The 15344-nt window shown below is 42.5% G+C and overlaps 1 protein-coding gene across 1 annotated transcript in view; it reads left to right on the top strand.

Annotated features, from left to right (window-relative positions):
* The window catches only part of stk3 (serine/threonine kinase 3 (STE20 homolog, yeast)), a 391198-nt gene that overhangs the window by 52792 nt on the left and 323062 nt on the right, over nt 1-15344 (top strand). The window contains exons 2-3 of the mRNA XM_078215647.1: nt 9897-9977; nt 13657-13785. Of these exons, the coding sequence (XP_078071773.1) occupies nt 9897-9977; nt 13657-13785 (210 nt within the window). The remainder of the gene's footprint in view (nt 1-9896; nt 9978-13656; nt 13786-15344) is intronic.

Below are 15344 nucleotides of genomic sequence, written 5' to 3'. Positions count from 1 at the left end.
GTTCCACCAGAGGCCCAAACATCCTACACCACTGCTACACAAATATCAAGAATGCCTACCACTCTATCACCCACACAAACTTTGGTAAATCAGACCACAAGGCTGCACTCCTGCTTCCGGCTTACAAGCAAAGACTGAAACGGGAGAATCCATTAAAGAAAGTTGTGAAATGTTGGTCTGAAGAATTGGATGATCTACAAGACTGCTTCGAGTCAGTGGACTGGTCAATATTTAAAAACTCAGCAACCAATCTGAACGAGTATGCCACTACAGTAACTGCCTTCATTAGTAAATGTGTAGAAGATTGTGTGCCAAAGAAGCAAATCTGTGTTTCCTAACCGGAAACCATAGATGAACAGGGATATCCACTGCTTGCTGAAGTCCACGTCTGAGGCGTTCAAGTCAGGCGATCCTGACATATACAAGAAAATCAGATATGATCTACAGAGATCCATCAAAGATGCCAAGAGACAGTACCATTCAAGGCTTGCCACACGGACTCCCACCGACTATGGCAAGGTCTGCAAGACATAACAGATTACAAGATGAAGGCATGTAAAATCACTAAAACCAATGCACCCCTCCCCGATGAGCTCAACGCATTCTATGCCCATTTTGAGCAAGAAGTCAGCGAGAGCACGCCCTCCATCCTGGAAGCCTCAGCCAAACCCATACCTGAGGTCACCATCACAGCCTTGCAGCAGTCTTGTCGAAAGTCAACCCACTGAAAGCGACTGGCCTGGACGAGCACTCAGATGCTGTGCAGACCAGCTGGTGTGTGGTAGTGGAAGGGTCTTTTTCCGGCTGGATGCCTGTGACTAGTGGTGTTCCGCAGGGCTTTGTATTGGGACCTCTGCTGTTCGTGATTTATATAAACGATCTGGAAGAAGGTGTAACTGGGGTGATCAGTAAGTTTGCGGACGACAAGAAAATGGCTGGACTTGCAGATAGTGAGGAACATTGTCAGAGGCTACAGAAGGATATAGATAGGCTGGAAATTTGGGCAAAGAAATGGCAGATGGAGTTCAATCCGGATAAATGCGAAGTGATGCATTTTGGTAGAACTAACGTAGGGGGGAGCTATATGATAAATGGCAGAACCATAAAGGGTGTAGATACGCAGAGGGACCTGGGTGTGCAAGTCCACAGATCCTTGAAGGTGACGTCACAGGTGGAGAAGGTAGTGAATAAGGCATATGGCATACTTGCCTTTATAGATCAGGGCATAGAGTATAAAAGTTGGGGTCTGATGTTGCAGTTGTATAGAACGTTGGTTCGGCCGCATTTGGAATACTGCGCCCAGTTCTGGTCGCCACACTACCAGAAGGACGTGGAGGCTTTAGAGAGAGTGCAGAGGAGGTTTACCTGTTGCCTGGTATGGAGGGGCTTAGTTATGTGGAGAGATTGGGTAAACTGGGGTTGTTCTCACTGGAAAGACGGAGGATGAGGGGTGACCTAATAGAGGTGTATAAAATTATGAAAGGCATAGATAGGGTGAACGGTGGGAAGCTTTTTCCCAGATCGGTGGTGACGTTCACGAGGGGTCATAGGTTCAAGGTGAGGGGGGAGAGGTTTAACACTGATATCAGAAGGACGTATTTTACACAGAGGGTGGTGGGGGCCTGGAATGCGCTGCCGGGCAAGGTGGTGGAGGCGGACACACTGGGAACGTTTAAGACTTATCTAGATAGCCACATGAACGGAGTGGGAATGGAGGGATACAAAAGAATGGTCTAGTTTGGACCAGGGAGCGGCGCGGGCTTGGAGGGCCGAAGGGCCTGTTCCTGTGCTGTATTGTTCTTTGTTCTTTGTTTGTTCTTTGTGTGGGTTATCGCGGACATCTTTAACCTTCCTTTGCACCAATCTGAGTTCCCTATCTGCTTCAAGAAGACGACCATCATCCCGATACCAAAGAAAAACCGAACAGCATGCCTTAAAGACTATTGTCTAGTGGCTCTGACATCTATCATTATGAAATGCTTCAAAAGATTAATCATCGCATGAATCAATTCCGGCCTCCCAGATTGCCTGGACCCACTACAGTTCATCTACCGCTGCAACAGGTCCACAGCAGAAGCCATCTCCCTGGTCCTACACTCAACCCTGGAACACCTGGATAACAAAGACATCTGTCGTACTCCTATTTATTGACTACAGCTCAGCCATCAACACCATTATTCCCACAAAACACATCTCCAAACTCCGTGGCTTGGGGCTTGGTTTCCCCCTTCTGCGACTGGATCCTAGACTTTCTAACCCACAGACTGCAATCAGTAAGGATAGGCAACACCTCCTCCACGATCATCCTCAACACCGGTGCCCCACAAGGCTGATTCCTCAGCCCCTGACTATACTCCTTGTGTACCTATGATTGTGTGGCCAAATTTCCCATCAACTTGATTTTCAAGTTTGCTGTTGACAACCCCGCAGTGGGTCGGATCGCAAACAATGGAGAGATGAAGTACAGGAAAGAGATAGAGAATCTGGTGAACTGGTGTGATGACAATGATCTCTCACTCAATGTCAACAAAACGAAGGAGATAGTCATCGACTTCAGGAAGTGTACTGGAGGACATGCCTCTGTATACATCAATGGAGACAAAGTGGAAATGGTCGAGAGCTTCAAGTTTCCAGGTGCTGACGCTATAGTTAAAGCCCAGCAACACCTCTACTTTCTCAGGAAGCTAAGGAAATTTGGCATGTCAGCTACGACTCTCTCCAACTTTTACAGATGCACCATAGAAAGCACTCTTTCTGGTTGTATCACAGTTTGGTATGGCTCCTGCTCTGTCCAAGACCGCAAAAAACTGCAAAGGGTCGTGAACGAAGCCCAGTCCATCACGCAAACCAGTCTCCCATCCATTGACTCTGTTTACACTTCCCTCTGCCTCGGAAATGCAGCCAGCATAATTAAGGACTCTACACATATCCTGACATACTCTCTTCCTCCTCCTTCGATTGGGAAAAGGATACAAAAGCCCGAGGACGTGTACCAACCGACTCAAGAACAACTTCTTCCTTGCTGCCATCAGACTTTTGAATGGACCTTCCTCATATTAAGCTGGTCGTTCTCTATGCCCTAGCTATGATTGTAACACTACATTCTCCACTCTCTGCTTTCTTTCTCTATGTACGGTATACTTTGCGCACAAGAACAATACTTTTCACTGCATACTAAACTATATTGTATACATGTGACAATAAATCAAATCAAATTAGCTATAACTATATCATAAAACTTCAATGAAATGCAAAATGGGATTTTTTTATTTGCTTATAAAATTATTTTGATAAATATGTAGTAGTTCAATTTCCTCCAACTGTTTGATCCACAAGAATATTCTTGGAACTCTTGAGGACATTATTCATTCTTATCCCATGAAAATATAATTTGTATAACTGATCCCACTGGATCTGAAACTGCTGTTTTCTAGCCAATTTTCTGTTCCTGTCCTTCCCATTTATCTCTTGTTCATTCATAATCAATTATTTGTATTTCCATCTGTTTCTCTTTCAAGTTTTAAAAAGCCTATTTTTATTTAATTTTGTATTTCTATAAATTTATCTGTTCCTTTACTCTTGCTCTATTGTGCCCTCTGACTTTGGAACTCTCTGCCTTGGAAGGAGTCGGAGGTGGCGGTCATTGAATATTTTTAATGCTGAGATAGACATTCTTGTTTGGCAAAGGAATCAAAGGTTATCGGGTGTAGATGGGAATGTGGAATTAGAAATATAAACAGATCAGTCATGATAATGAATGGTGAAGCAGGCTCAAGGGGCTGAATGACCTACTTCTGATCCTGTTTGTATGTTCATATGTCCTTTGCCATTGTGCTCTGCTGCACTGAATTCAATGTCATTGTTTTCTGCAAAGAAGTGTACCGACAACTGAACAACGAGGAACACTACAGCACAGATCCGACCAAAGAACATACCCGTCAACTCAACACTCTGATCAAAACCTTTGATCCGGACCTTCAAAACACCCTCCGTGCTCTCATCCCACGGACTCCCCGCGTTGGAGATCTCTACCGCCTCCCAAAGATACACAAGGCAAACACACCCGGCCGTCCCATCGTTTCAGGCAATGGAACCCTGTGCGAGAACCTCTCCGGCTATGTCGAGGGCATCCTGAAACCCATTGTACAAAGAACACCCAGCTTTTGTTGCGACACGACGGACTTCCTACAGAAACTCGGCACACATGGAGCAGTTGAACCAGGAGCACTCCTCGTCACAATGGATGTCTTGGCACTCTACACCAGCATCCCCCACGATGATGGCATTGCTGCAACGGTCTCAGTACTCAATGCCGTCAACTGCCAGTTTCCAGATGCAATTTTACAACTCATCCGCTTCATCCTGGACCACAATGTCTTCACCTTCAACAACCAGTTCTTCATCCAGACACACGGAACAGCCATGGGGACCAGATTCGCACCTCAATATGCCAACATCTTCATGCACAGGTTCGAACAAGACCTCTTCACCGCACAGGACCTTCAACCGACGCTATACACTAGATACATTGATGACATTTACTTCCTTTGGATTCATGGCGAACAATCACTGAAACAACTCTATGATGACATCAACAAGTTCCATCTCACCATCAGACTCACCATGGACTATACTCCGGAATCAGTTGCATTCTTGGACGCACGCATCTCCATCAAGGACGGTCACCTCAGCACCTCACTGTACCGCAAGTCCACAGATAACTTCATGATGCTCCACTTCTCCAGCTTCCACCCTAAACACGTTAAAGAAGCCATCCCCTACGGACAAGCCCTCCGAATACACAGGATCTGCACAGATGAGGAGGATCGCAACAGACACCTCCAGACGCTGAAAGATGCCCTCATAAGAACAGGATATGGCGCTCGACTCATCGATCAACAGTTCCGACGCGCCACAACGAAGAACCGCACCGACCTCTGAAGACAAACACGGGACACGGTGGACAGAGTACCCTTCGTCGTCCAGTACTTCCCGGAGCGGAGAAGCTACGGCATCTCCTCCGGAGCCTTCAACATGTCATTGATGAAGACGAACATCACGCCAAGGCCATCCCCACACCCCCACTTCTTGCCTTCAAACAACCACGCAACCTCAAACAGACCATTGTCCGCAGCAAACTACCCAGCCTTCAGGAGAACAGTGGCCACGACACCACACAACCCTGCCACAGCAACCTCTGCAAGACGCGCCGGATCATCGACACGGATGCCATCATCTCATGTGAGAATACCATCTACCAGGTACACGGTACCTACTCTTGCAACTCGGCCAACATTGTCTACCTGATACGCTGCAAGAAAGGATGTCCCGAGGCATGGTACATTGGGGAGACCATGCAGACACTACGACAACGGATGAATGAACACCGCTCGACAATCACCAGGCAAGACCTCTTCCTGTGGGGGAGCACTTCAGCAGTCATGGGCATTCAGCCTTGGATCTTCCGGTAAGCGTTCTCCAAGGCGGCCTTCACGACACACGACAGCGCAGAGTTGCTGAGCAGAAACTGATGGCCAAGTTCCGCACACATGAGGACGGCCTAAACCGGGATGTTGGATTTATGTCACATTATCAGTAACCCCCACAGCTTGCCTCCTGGGCTTGTAGAATCTCACTAGCTGTTCTGTCTGGAGACAATACACATTTCTTTAACCTGTGTTTAATGTTCCCTCCACCCACATTGTCTGTACCTTTAAGACCTGGCTGGCTGTAGGATTTGCATTCTAATCAGTATTCTGGAACTTGATTTTGTCTGTTTGCACTGTTTGAGAGCACATTTCCACTCCATCTGACGAAGGAGCAGTGCTCCGAAAGCTTATGGTATTTGCTATAACCTGGTGTTGTGAGACTTCTTACATTGTTTTCTCCAGCAGTGTCTTCCTGCATCACATTCCTTCATGAGTTTGAAAGAAAGAACTTGCATTTATTTAGCACCTTTTCATAACCTCTCGCCATCCCAAAGTGTTTTACGGTCAATTAATTACTTTTGAAGTGTAGTCACTGTTGTAATAGGTAGGAAGTGTGCAATCAATTTGTGTAGTGCAAGGTCCCACAACAGCAGTGTGATGATGAGAAGATGATCTTTTAAGGGATATTGGTTGAGGTATAAGTTGACTTGGAACATCAGCGAGTACTCCCTGTCTCTTCTTCAAAATAGCGCAATATGATGATTTCTGTCCTCGTGGTAAGTTCGAATTTCTCAACTAAAGATGCGCCTCCCAAGAATGTACCACTTCCTCAGTACTAAATTGAAGTGCCAACCTGGATTATATGTTCATATCTTTGGAATGGGACCTGAACCCACAACCTTCTGATTCAGAAGCAACTGAGTATGAAATATAGCAAAATAATTCAGCATTTTCATTGTTTTACACTGAGCCAAATTCAGAGTGTTTTTGGTAAATGAATCCAAATGTGTGACATTGGGTTTGGAAAGGGAAAGTAATTTTTAACATTCAAACATCTTATGTTATTTTATTATCCCTTTGGTATCAAGTTCCATGTGAGAAGATGTCATTACTATTTTCCTCTGGAGAGTGTTCAAAAATGAAGTCCTGCAAGATGTCATGGGACAAGCCATCTGTTGAGTTTTCTTTAATTGATAAAGGGATTTCAGTAAGTTTTTCCAGTAGAATCAGTGAGAACATTTTAACTGTTCTGTTTTCTTAGCTATTCTGCAATTCTGAAAGAAAGGCAGAAGGGATACTCATCATGTAAGCAGTGGTTCGATGCAGATCTGATGCTTTTCTACAATTTAAGTTCTGACAGTTTGACTGTTTAGTAAAGACTTGAAACTTCTTTACACAGAGGGTCGTGGGGGCCTGGAATGTGTTGCCGGGCAAGGTGGTGGAGGCGGACACACTGGGAACCTTTAAGACTTATCTAGACAGCTATATGAATGGAGTGGGAATGGAGGGATACAAAAGAGTGGTCTAGTTTGGACCAGGGAGCGGCGCGGGCTAATTGTTCTTTGTTTCTCGTTTCAAGGCTTCATTCTATGATCATCTTGCTGGCGCCAGTACAGAGCGAGACTGCGGATAGTTGGGAACCTGTCTCGGGGGCAGGGAATTCAGATGGTGTTCGTAAAGCAGAAGTGGAAATGAATAGGGTTGGGAAGCATTTTCTGATCAGGGCCAGTGTGATCTCCTGGACTCGTTTCGATCGCCACAGGGGGTCGGAGAGGAATTTCCCAGATTTTCTTTTCCCCATATTGGCCCTGGGGTTTTCACTCTGGGTTTTCGCCCCTCCCTGGAGATCACATGGTCTGGAATGGGGGGGGTGGGGATGAGTTAATAGGTTGTGATGAACAAAGCATCGTAGCTGTGAGGGACAGCTCGGTGGATAGGATATTAGGATGTAGATAGGCTGGAAAATTGGGCGGGGATCCTGGATTCAGGATTCAATCCTGGACTGGGGAGCGGCGCGGGCTTGGAGGGCCGAAGGGCCTGTTCCTGTGCTGTATTGTTCTTTGTTCTTTGTTCTATTTTTGTATGTGTATTTTTTTTGAAGGCCCACACTAGTGATTATGACAACTTTTTTGCATGGTGCACAATTTCCATGAGAATATAGCAGCGTAAGGCTAGATATTTGAAGCAGGTCAAGAATGGAGATGGATGGGCCCACAATTTTGCACTGTCAGCCGTTGTGCCAGTGTGGCACTGCAATCCTGAGCCCAGACCATTTTGGAGAGGCCAGGTTGAGGTTGCATAAGTTGTCCAAGAATGCAACACTTTCTCAGTACTACATTGAAGTGCCAGATGAGATTGCATGTTTGAGTATCTGGAGTGAGACTTGAACCCACACCATTCTGATTCAGAAGTGACACTTATACAATTAATGATATGGTATGAATATAGTAAAATACATCATTGTCATTGTTTTATGGTGGGGCAATTTGTGTGTTTTTGATAAAGTGATCCAAATGTATGACACTGGAACTGAAACAAGAAAGTAATTTTAAACATTAGAATGTCTTATTTTATTGTATTATCCCTTTGGTATCAAGTCACCTGTGAGAAGATGTCATTTCTGTTTTTCTTTGGAGAGTGTTCAAAAACGATGAAGTCTTGTATTTTACCTCGGCAAGTGGTGGTTGCTAATTGAGGATAATTCATGTCAATTACGGAGCCTCACCTGCGCACTGTCTTGCATTTCCAGTCACCAGAGTCACCATTTTCTTTTTTTTTTCATCCCAATTGGCCTGAATAATCTGTTTCCACTTGCATCCCCAACTCTATTGGCCCCAGGTGGGATAATGCATGTACATATTGTAACGAAAGATGTATCACAATAGCATAGGCTGGGCAGAATAATCGGACTGTTTCAAATGGAATTGCTCACATTGAGAAGTTTTGATGAGATAGATCAGGAAAAGGTTTTTCCATTGGTGAGTAACTAGGGTGTAAATTAGCATTGTAATCAGAAGAAGAGAGATTTGGAGATTGCCTTCTACAGAGGATGATTCAGAGAAGCAATGCCTTCTTTGAAGCAGTGGTGCAAGTAGATAACCTATTTTCAATTTTCTTTCAGAAATAGCTATGGGAGTTGGACAGGGTGTTTAGGGCACTTGATGGATGGCTTTCAGTTAGCCAGATGTAATGGGTCAAATTGCTGTCTCTTGTGATGTAAATTTCTAAGATTCTGTAATTGAACAATTGAACTGTACAAGATTAGTATAGCTTCGATTAAAATAGTAAACTTTGACTATGTACCTATATAAAAAGGCTGTGATCAAATCATTTTTATAAACACTTTTTTGAGAGGAAGGATTTTTAATTAATTAAATAAAATTGAAAGCATAAGAGAAATTAATGCATGTAAATAACTCAATACTCTGTTTTATTATGAGTTCATATATTATTAAGACCTCAAACAAGCACCCTTGGTTTATAAATTCCTTCTTAATCTGCTGGAATTGTCTGTGGAGGTCAATAAGTGCGTGGATGAGAAGTAATTTGTTAATATAACTGACTTGGAATTTTGTAAGATATTTGATCAATTTCCACTGCTGAGATTTATTTTGAGCGTGGAGGTTCATGGAGCTAAAGGTAAATTAGCTGGCATCATAGAAAGTTGGCTTGACAGCAGATAGTAATGATACTGGAAACAAAATTGCATTGAAGGAGGGACATTGCAAGGATTATCATGTGTACTTTGTGTCCTTGTGCCAGATACCTAGCAATTGAGAATGATCCTTTGTGATGTTATTCACTACAGAAACACAAAGCTTTTAATTTTGCAATTTGCAAATTGAAGTCTGTTTGCTCTGAAGATTGCTCGAGTCCATAAATATAAGTTGGTCACTTCTTTACCTGGAAAATGGTTAATTTATGTAAGTCACGATCATCAGGTGATACATTTAACAGAGAGCTAGATAAACACAGGAGGGTTTTTTTTTAAGTTAGGGCATCATGTTCAACACAGGCTTGGATGGTCGAATGGCCTGTTCTTCTGCTGAATTTTTCTTTGTTTTTTTGGATCAAGGGAAAGAAGGATAGCTTGAAGGGTTTGGAGGAGGCTCGTGTGAACAGCAAACACAGATTGACTTGTTGGGCCGAATGACCTTTTTCTGTGCTGTGTATATGTGTATCAAGAAGTGTAGCAGGTGATCTCATCTGCCCTCACCAAATCTCTGAGGCCGCATTCCCATCGTCTCACGGATGGGCGGATACCATTCAAATATCATATAACTATTTCTGGATGTGGTGTTATAAAATGTCTCTTGGAAGATGTGGAAATGTTTTGTATCCTTTTCTGACCAATTCACTGATTTGGATAGAATTAATTATACATGGCAATGAAAGCAGACTCAGCAGAATGAATGCATTTTCAGATTCCATGCTTCATAACTTTCCTTTTTTTTCTCTTTCATTTAGCAAGTTGAAAAAACTGAGTGAGGACAGCCTCACGAAGCAGCCTGAAGAGGTTTTCGATGTATTAGAAAAACTTGGTGAAGGGTAAGTGGCAAAGCTTTTGAGGTAGCTTCTTGTAGAATTAACTGGATCCTTCCCTTGCTATAGTACTGAAACTAGAAATTGGAATGGTTGCACAACTTTGAAGTGATTTTGTTTTTTAAATTTCCATGATATTACTGATGGAAACTTGCATCTACATTTTTTGTGGAGCTCATTTGCATACACTGGAATGCATGAAACAAGTGCGACCTCTGTATCGGCTGGATTTTCGTCTTCGAGTGGAGGTGTGAGTTGGGTTGTGAAATCCGGAATGTTGTTTTTCCCAGAAGAAAAACATGATTTTCCTCTGCCTTCCCAACCCCACACAATTTTGGTGGGTTATGCGTAAAACGCACACACACCTCTTTTGAGGTCAGGGTCCCCATTGTAAGGACCATCGAAACATTGTATTTCTTCCAGAACAATGTTTTCGTGTGCTAATTTAGGTTTTGTAAGCCCTAAATAAACCTTGGGCAGTTAGTGACCACAGGGGAATGCTGTTGAGTAGGGAACATTCTGCAAGGTAAGTGTAAAATATTTTGACACCTTCAAATGCCACGATTAGATATTTTATTGTTTTAATTCAGTGATTCATCATAGGGATCTGTCCTGCAAAAGTAAGCTGAATCTTACGTTGACCAGCATTGTCTAATTATTATTATTCAATACAACGCCTTTCTAATTGACACAGTAAGAAGTCTCACAACACCAGGTTGAAGTCCAACAGGTTTATTTGGACTTTAACCTGGTGTTGTGAGACTTCTTGCTGTTCCTACTCCAGCCTAACGCCGGCATCTGCACATCATTTCTAATTGACAAAAGAGCCATCATGCCTTTAAAATGTGAAAAGAAAGATTTGATACCCACTGCTGTCATGTTTTGTGTTGTGATTTAAATTGGCTGACAGCTCCGGATGTTTTGTTTTTAAAAAGAAACTGCTTTGGAAAATTGAAAAAAATCTCTATCTACTCCCTTCATTTGATTGACAGCCACCTTGTTTTGAAATGGGAAGAGGACTACAGTCTGTCAGTTTCAGGCATTGTATCATCATAGAATAATATATAGAGTCCTTACAGTTCAGAAGGAGGCCATTCGGCCCATCAAGTCTGGACTGACTCTCTGACAGAGCATTTTACCAAGACTCACCCCCCCCCCCCCCCGCCCTACTATCCCCGCCCAACTATCCCCGTAACCATTTGCATTTGCCTCGCTAATCCCCCTAATCCACACATCTTGGGGACACTAAGGGACAATTTAGCATGTCCAATGCACCTAACCTGCACATCTTACGGCTGGGAACTTTTGTTTTCAAAGCCGATGATGGCTTCAGCTCAGAGGTGGTCCAGTGATCCAAGACCTATTGAAACTTTTAAAAGGGTGTGATGTAATAACAGAATATGCTTTGATGTGTTTTTCCAAACCTACTCAGCATTTGAAGGATTACAATTATTTTTTCACTGGAGTAGTTACTTTTTCCAGTGTCAATGATGATGAGGGTGATTCTCCCAGCCCACTGCTGCTTTTGTTATGATGAGGAGATGCTGGCGTTGGACTGGGGTAAACACAGTAACAGTTTTAACAACAGGTTAAAGTCCAATAGGTTTATTTGGTAGCACATGCCATTAGCTTTCGGAGCGCTGCTCCTTCGTCAGATGGAGTAAAACTCTTACTGCTTTTGTAATGTAGCGGGCTGGGAGACTCGAGCGGCATTGTTTCGCGGGCTCCCCACTGACACCACGACCTCCGCAAGTCTAAATCCGGCTGCCGTCAGTTCTGTGCCAGAAAGCGGCGCGGAACTGCATAATTAATGCAAATTCTAATTTAAATATATTTTAAATAGCGTTCACGGGCCAGGGACTGAAATCTCCTGGCCCGCTGGCCTCTGCTTCTCCCCCACCTCCGGTCAGGAATGGTTCACTCCAGCGGGGTTTAGTATTTTTATTTTGAACTAACTATTCAAGCTGACAACTTTCTGCAACAAGGCTCCGTGAGGTCAACCATAGGTTTCCTCCACTAGTTGCAAGCTAAAGAAAATCTTCCAACTGTTTTTCCCTCACAAAACCAGACTGAACTGCCGGCTTCTGTCAGCAAACTGGGAAAAATTAAACAGAAGAAGCTCTAACGAAGGCTCCAGCTGGGATCACAATCCCTATGGCAATGTGGCATGCTTTGGGTTGATTAAGGCATCTTAGCTTGCAGCGAATCCTGTCACCCCTGTACTTTCTGATCTATGTTAACTCTCAGTCATGCAATAGCTTCATTTAAAAATTCTCATTGTTTTCAAATCCCTCTGTGACCTTGCCTCTCTCTAATTTTCTCCAACCCCACAACTCTGAGATATCTGCACTCCTCTAATTCTAGCCTCTTGTGTATTCCCAGTTATCACTCCATTATTGGAGGCCATGCCTTCTTTTACTTAGTCCCAGGTTCTGGAATTCCTCTCCTATACCTCTGTCTTTCTGCCTCACTTCCCTCCTTTAATGTATTCATTAAATCATATCTCTTAGACCAAGCTTTTGGTTTTGTGACCTGATATTTCCTTATGTGGTTCAGTGTCCTATTCTGTTTTATGATACTTCTGTAAAGTGCCTAGAGCCATTTCATTATGGTGAAGGTGTACTTTAAATTTATTATTTGTAAGTTAATATAAATCAGCTGGAATAATTCAAATTGACTTTATAACATTTTAAATAAACCGCTTCATACAGTGGCTTAATAAATGTGATTGAAAATGAATTATTTTTTGTTTTGTTTTAATTCAACCAAATGAACACATGAATTAGGAGCAGGAGTAGGCCAATGGGTCATTTGAACCTCACTGATCAGAATAAATTGATCCTATTGTTGCCACAGTTCCTCTTTCCAGTTTACCCTGTATACACCTTGATTCTCTTGTTAGCCAAGAATCTAACCCTGCCTTAAAAACCTTCAATGACCCTGCCTCCAATGCTGTTGAGGGAAGAATTCCACAGGCTTACCACCCTTTGAGAGAAAAAATGGTCTTTACTTAAATAGGAAACTCCATATTTTTAAACTATGTCCTCTCATTCTAGTCTTCCCACAAGGGGCAACATCCTTTCAGCATCCACCCTGTCAACTATCATCAGGGTAAGATCATCTCTCATTGTTCTAAACTCCAATGGATACAGGCCCAACATGTCCAACCTTTCCTCACAAGATAATCCCTTTATCCCTGGAATCAGTTGAGGCCTTCTCTCAAATGTTTTTCAGGGAATTATCTCCTTCCTTAAATAAGGAGACAAAAACTGTACACAGTACTCCAGATGTGGTCTCACCAAAGCCCTGTACAACTACAGCAAAAAATCCCTATTTTTATATTCTATTCTCCATACAGTAAATGGCAACATTCCATTTGCCTTCCTAATTACTTGCTGTATCTGCATACTAACTTTTTGTGAATCATGTACAAAAATACTCTGATCCTTCTATCCCAGAGTTTTGCAATTGCTCTATATAGTAATCTAATATTTAAATAGATCACTTCAACAAATAGAAAATTGTTTATGATAGAAAAGGTCTGGTGCAAATCCACAGCATCTTTTGTAGTGAATGTAACTAACTTTATCCATTATAATTCAGAAATGCGCATAGTTAATGAAGTTTGTTTTAAGGTATTAATTTGTTCTGCATGTATTTGAAAAAATCTTTTCTTTTTTTCCAGATCTTATGGCAGTGTTTTTAAAGCAATCCATAAAGAATCTGGCCAAGTTGTTGCCATAAAGCAAGTTCCAGTGGAGTCCGACCTACAGGAAATTATTAAGGAAATTTCAATAATGCAACAATGTGATAGGTATGAGCAGTGGAATGTGGTAATTTCATTTAACAGCATAGTGCATTTTACAGATGTTTAACCTCAAGTGTTATAATTTAGTGACCATGTAAATGTTTCGAAGAGTGAAAACTGCTGTCATATTATTTTTAGATCAAGTCCACCAAATAGAAGTAGAAGGGTTGCAACATGGGTTCATAACATCTGTCTTTAATTGCTTGCTGTTGTTCCTTGGTGTTTCTCTTTTGAGGATACTTTTTGAGACTGGTATTCTGAACAACCTTTGTTTTTGTGCACTTCTTTGGGACTACGATTAAAAGCTGTTCTATCGATAGCCAAATATCAAACTGTTTATGCTGCCTGTTGAATTCTTAGGGCTCTGCATTTGACTGCTTGTAAGCACTGAGATCCACCATTTGTTAGATTTTAAATGGTTTAGAGTCTCAAAGCATTTGAAATTTTTTTTTGTAAGCTTAGAGGTGCTCAGGACATTTGGTTTGATGCTAGAATTGTTCTCGTGTGGTTTTATATCCAGATTTTTATACAATGGATTTGTTTGAAGACCGGGATAGAGAGCTCCTATTTCTACTCCTTCAGGTAGGGTCCTCCTTCCACCCCAATAGCTTCCATAAACAACCGACCATTAGCTACCACTTCTGCCAACTTCAGACTGATGCAACCACTAAACACATCCTCACCTGTCCTATCCTTTCAGCATAGGGACCGTTCCCTTTGTGACACACTAGTTGTAATGCCCTAACTATGTTAGGTGTTGTGGGTTTTAACAAAAAGAAAAGGATGTGTTTACACATGTAAATTCAAACCAACATACAACAGGTTTATTGAAAGAGATGTTCTCTGTACTGCAGTGAGTACAAACTGAAAAACAGCAGCCTGTGGCAATACCCTAATGACATCACCATCAAATCATGTGATCCATTCTTAAAGCAACCCTGAACCCTTTTAAAGATATAACACTAGTTTACTCCTCAGTCTTTTCTAACCTTTCCGTGTAAGCATAGGAGATGCAATATCTGCCCTTTCACCACTTCTCCTCTCGCTATTCAAGGCCGCAAAACAGTCCTTCCAAGTGAAACAGTGATTGATTTGTATCTTTAAGTTAATATACTATATTTGCTGCTCAATATGGTCTCCTCTACATTCTGGAGAACAAATGCAGACTGGGTGACCACTTTGCCGAACACCTCCATTCAGTCTGCAAGCATGACCCCTGGTTACTTGTCATTTTAATTCTTCACCTCGCTCCCATGCTGACTTATGTCCATGGCCTGCTACTGTGTTCCAGTGAAGCTCAACGCAAGCTTATGGGGAGGCGATGGCCTAGTGATATTATTACTAGACTATTAATCCAGAAACTTGGCTAATATTCTGGGGGCCCGGCATGTGGTGGAATTTGAATTCAATAAAAAATATCGAATTAAGAATCTACTGGTGACCTGAAAGCATTGTCGATTGTCGGAAAAACCCATGGGTTCACTAATGTCCTTTAGGGAAGGAAATCTGCAGTCCTTACCTGGTCTGGCCTACATGTGACTCCAGAGCCTCGGCAATGTGGTTGA

Source organism: Mustelus asterias, chromosome 7 (genome assembly GCF_964213995.1).
Source record: "Mustelus asterias chromosome 7, sMusAst1.hap1.1, whole genome shotgun sequence".
In the NCBI taxonomy this organism is placed as follows: Eukaryota; Metazoa; Chordata; class Chondrichthyes; order Carcharhiniformes; family Triakidae; genus Mustelus; species Mustelus asterias.
The sequence above is the reverse complement of the archived record's forward strand: the minus strand, read 5'-3'. Positions and strand labels throughout refer to the sequence as shown.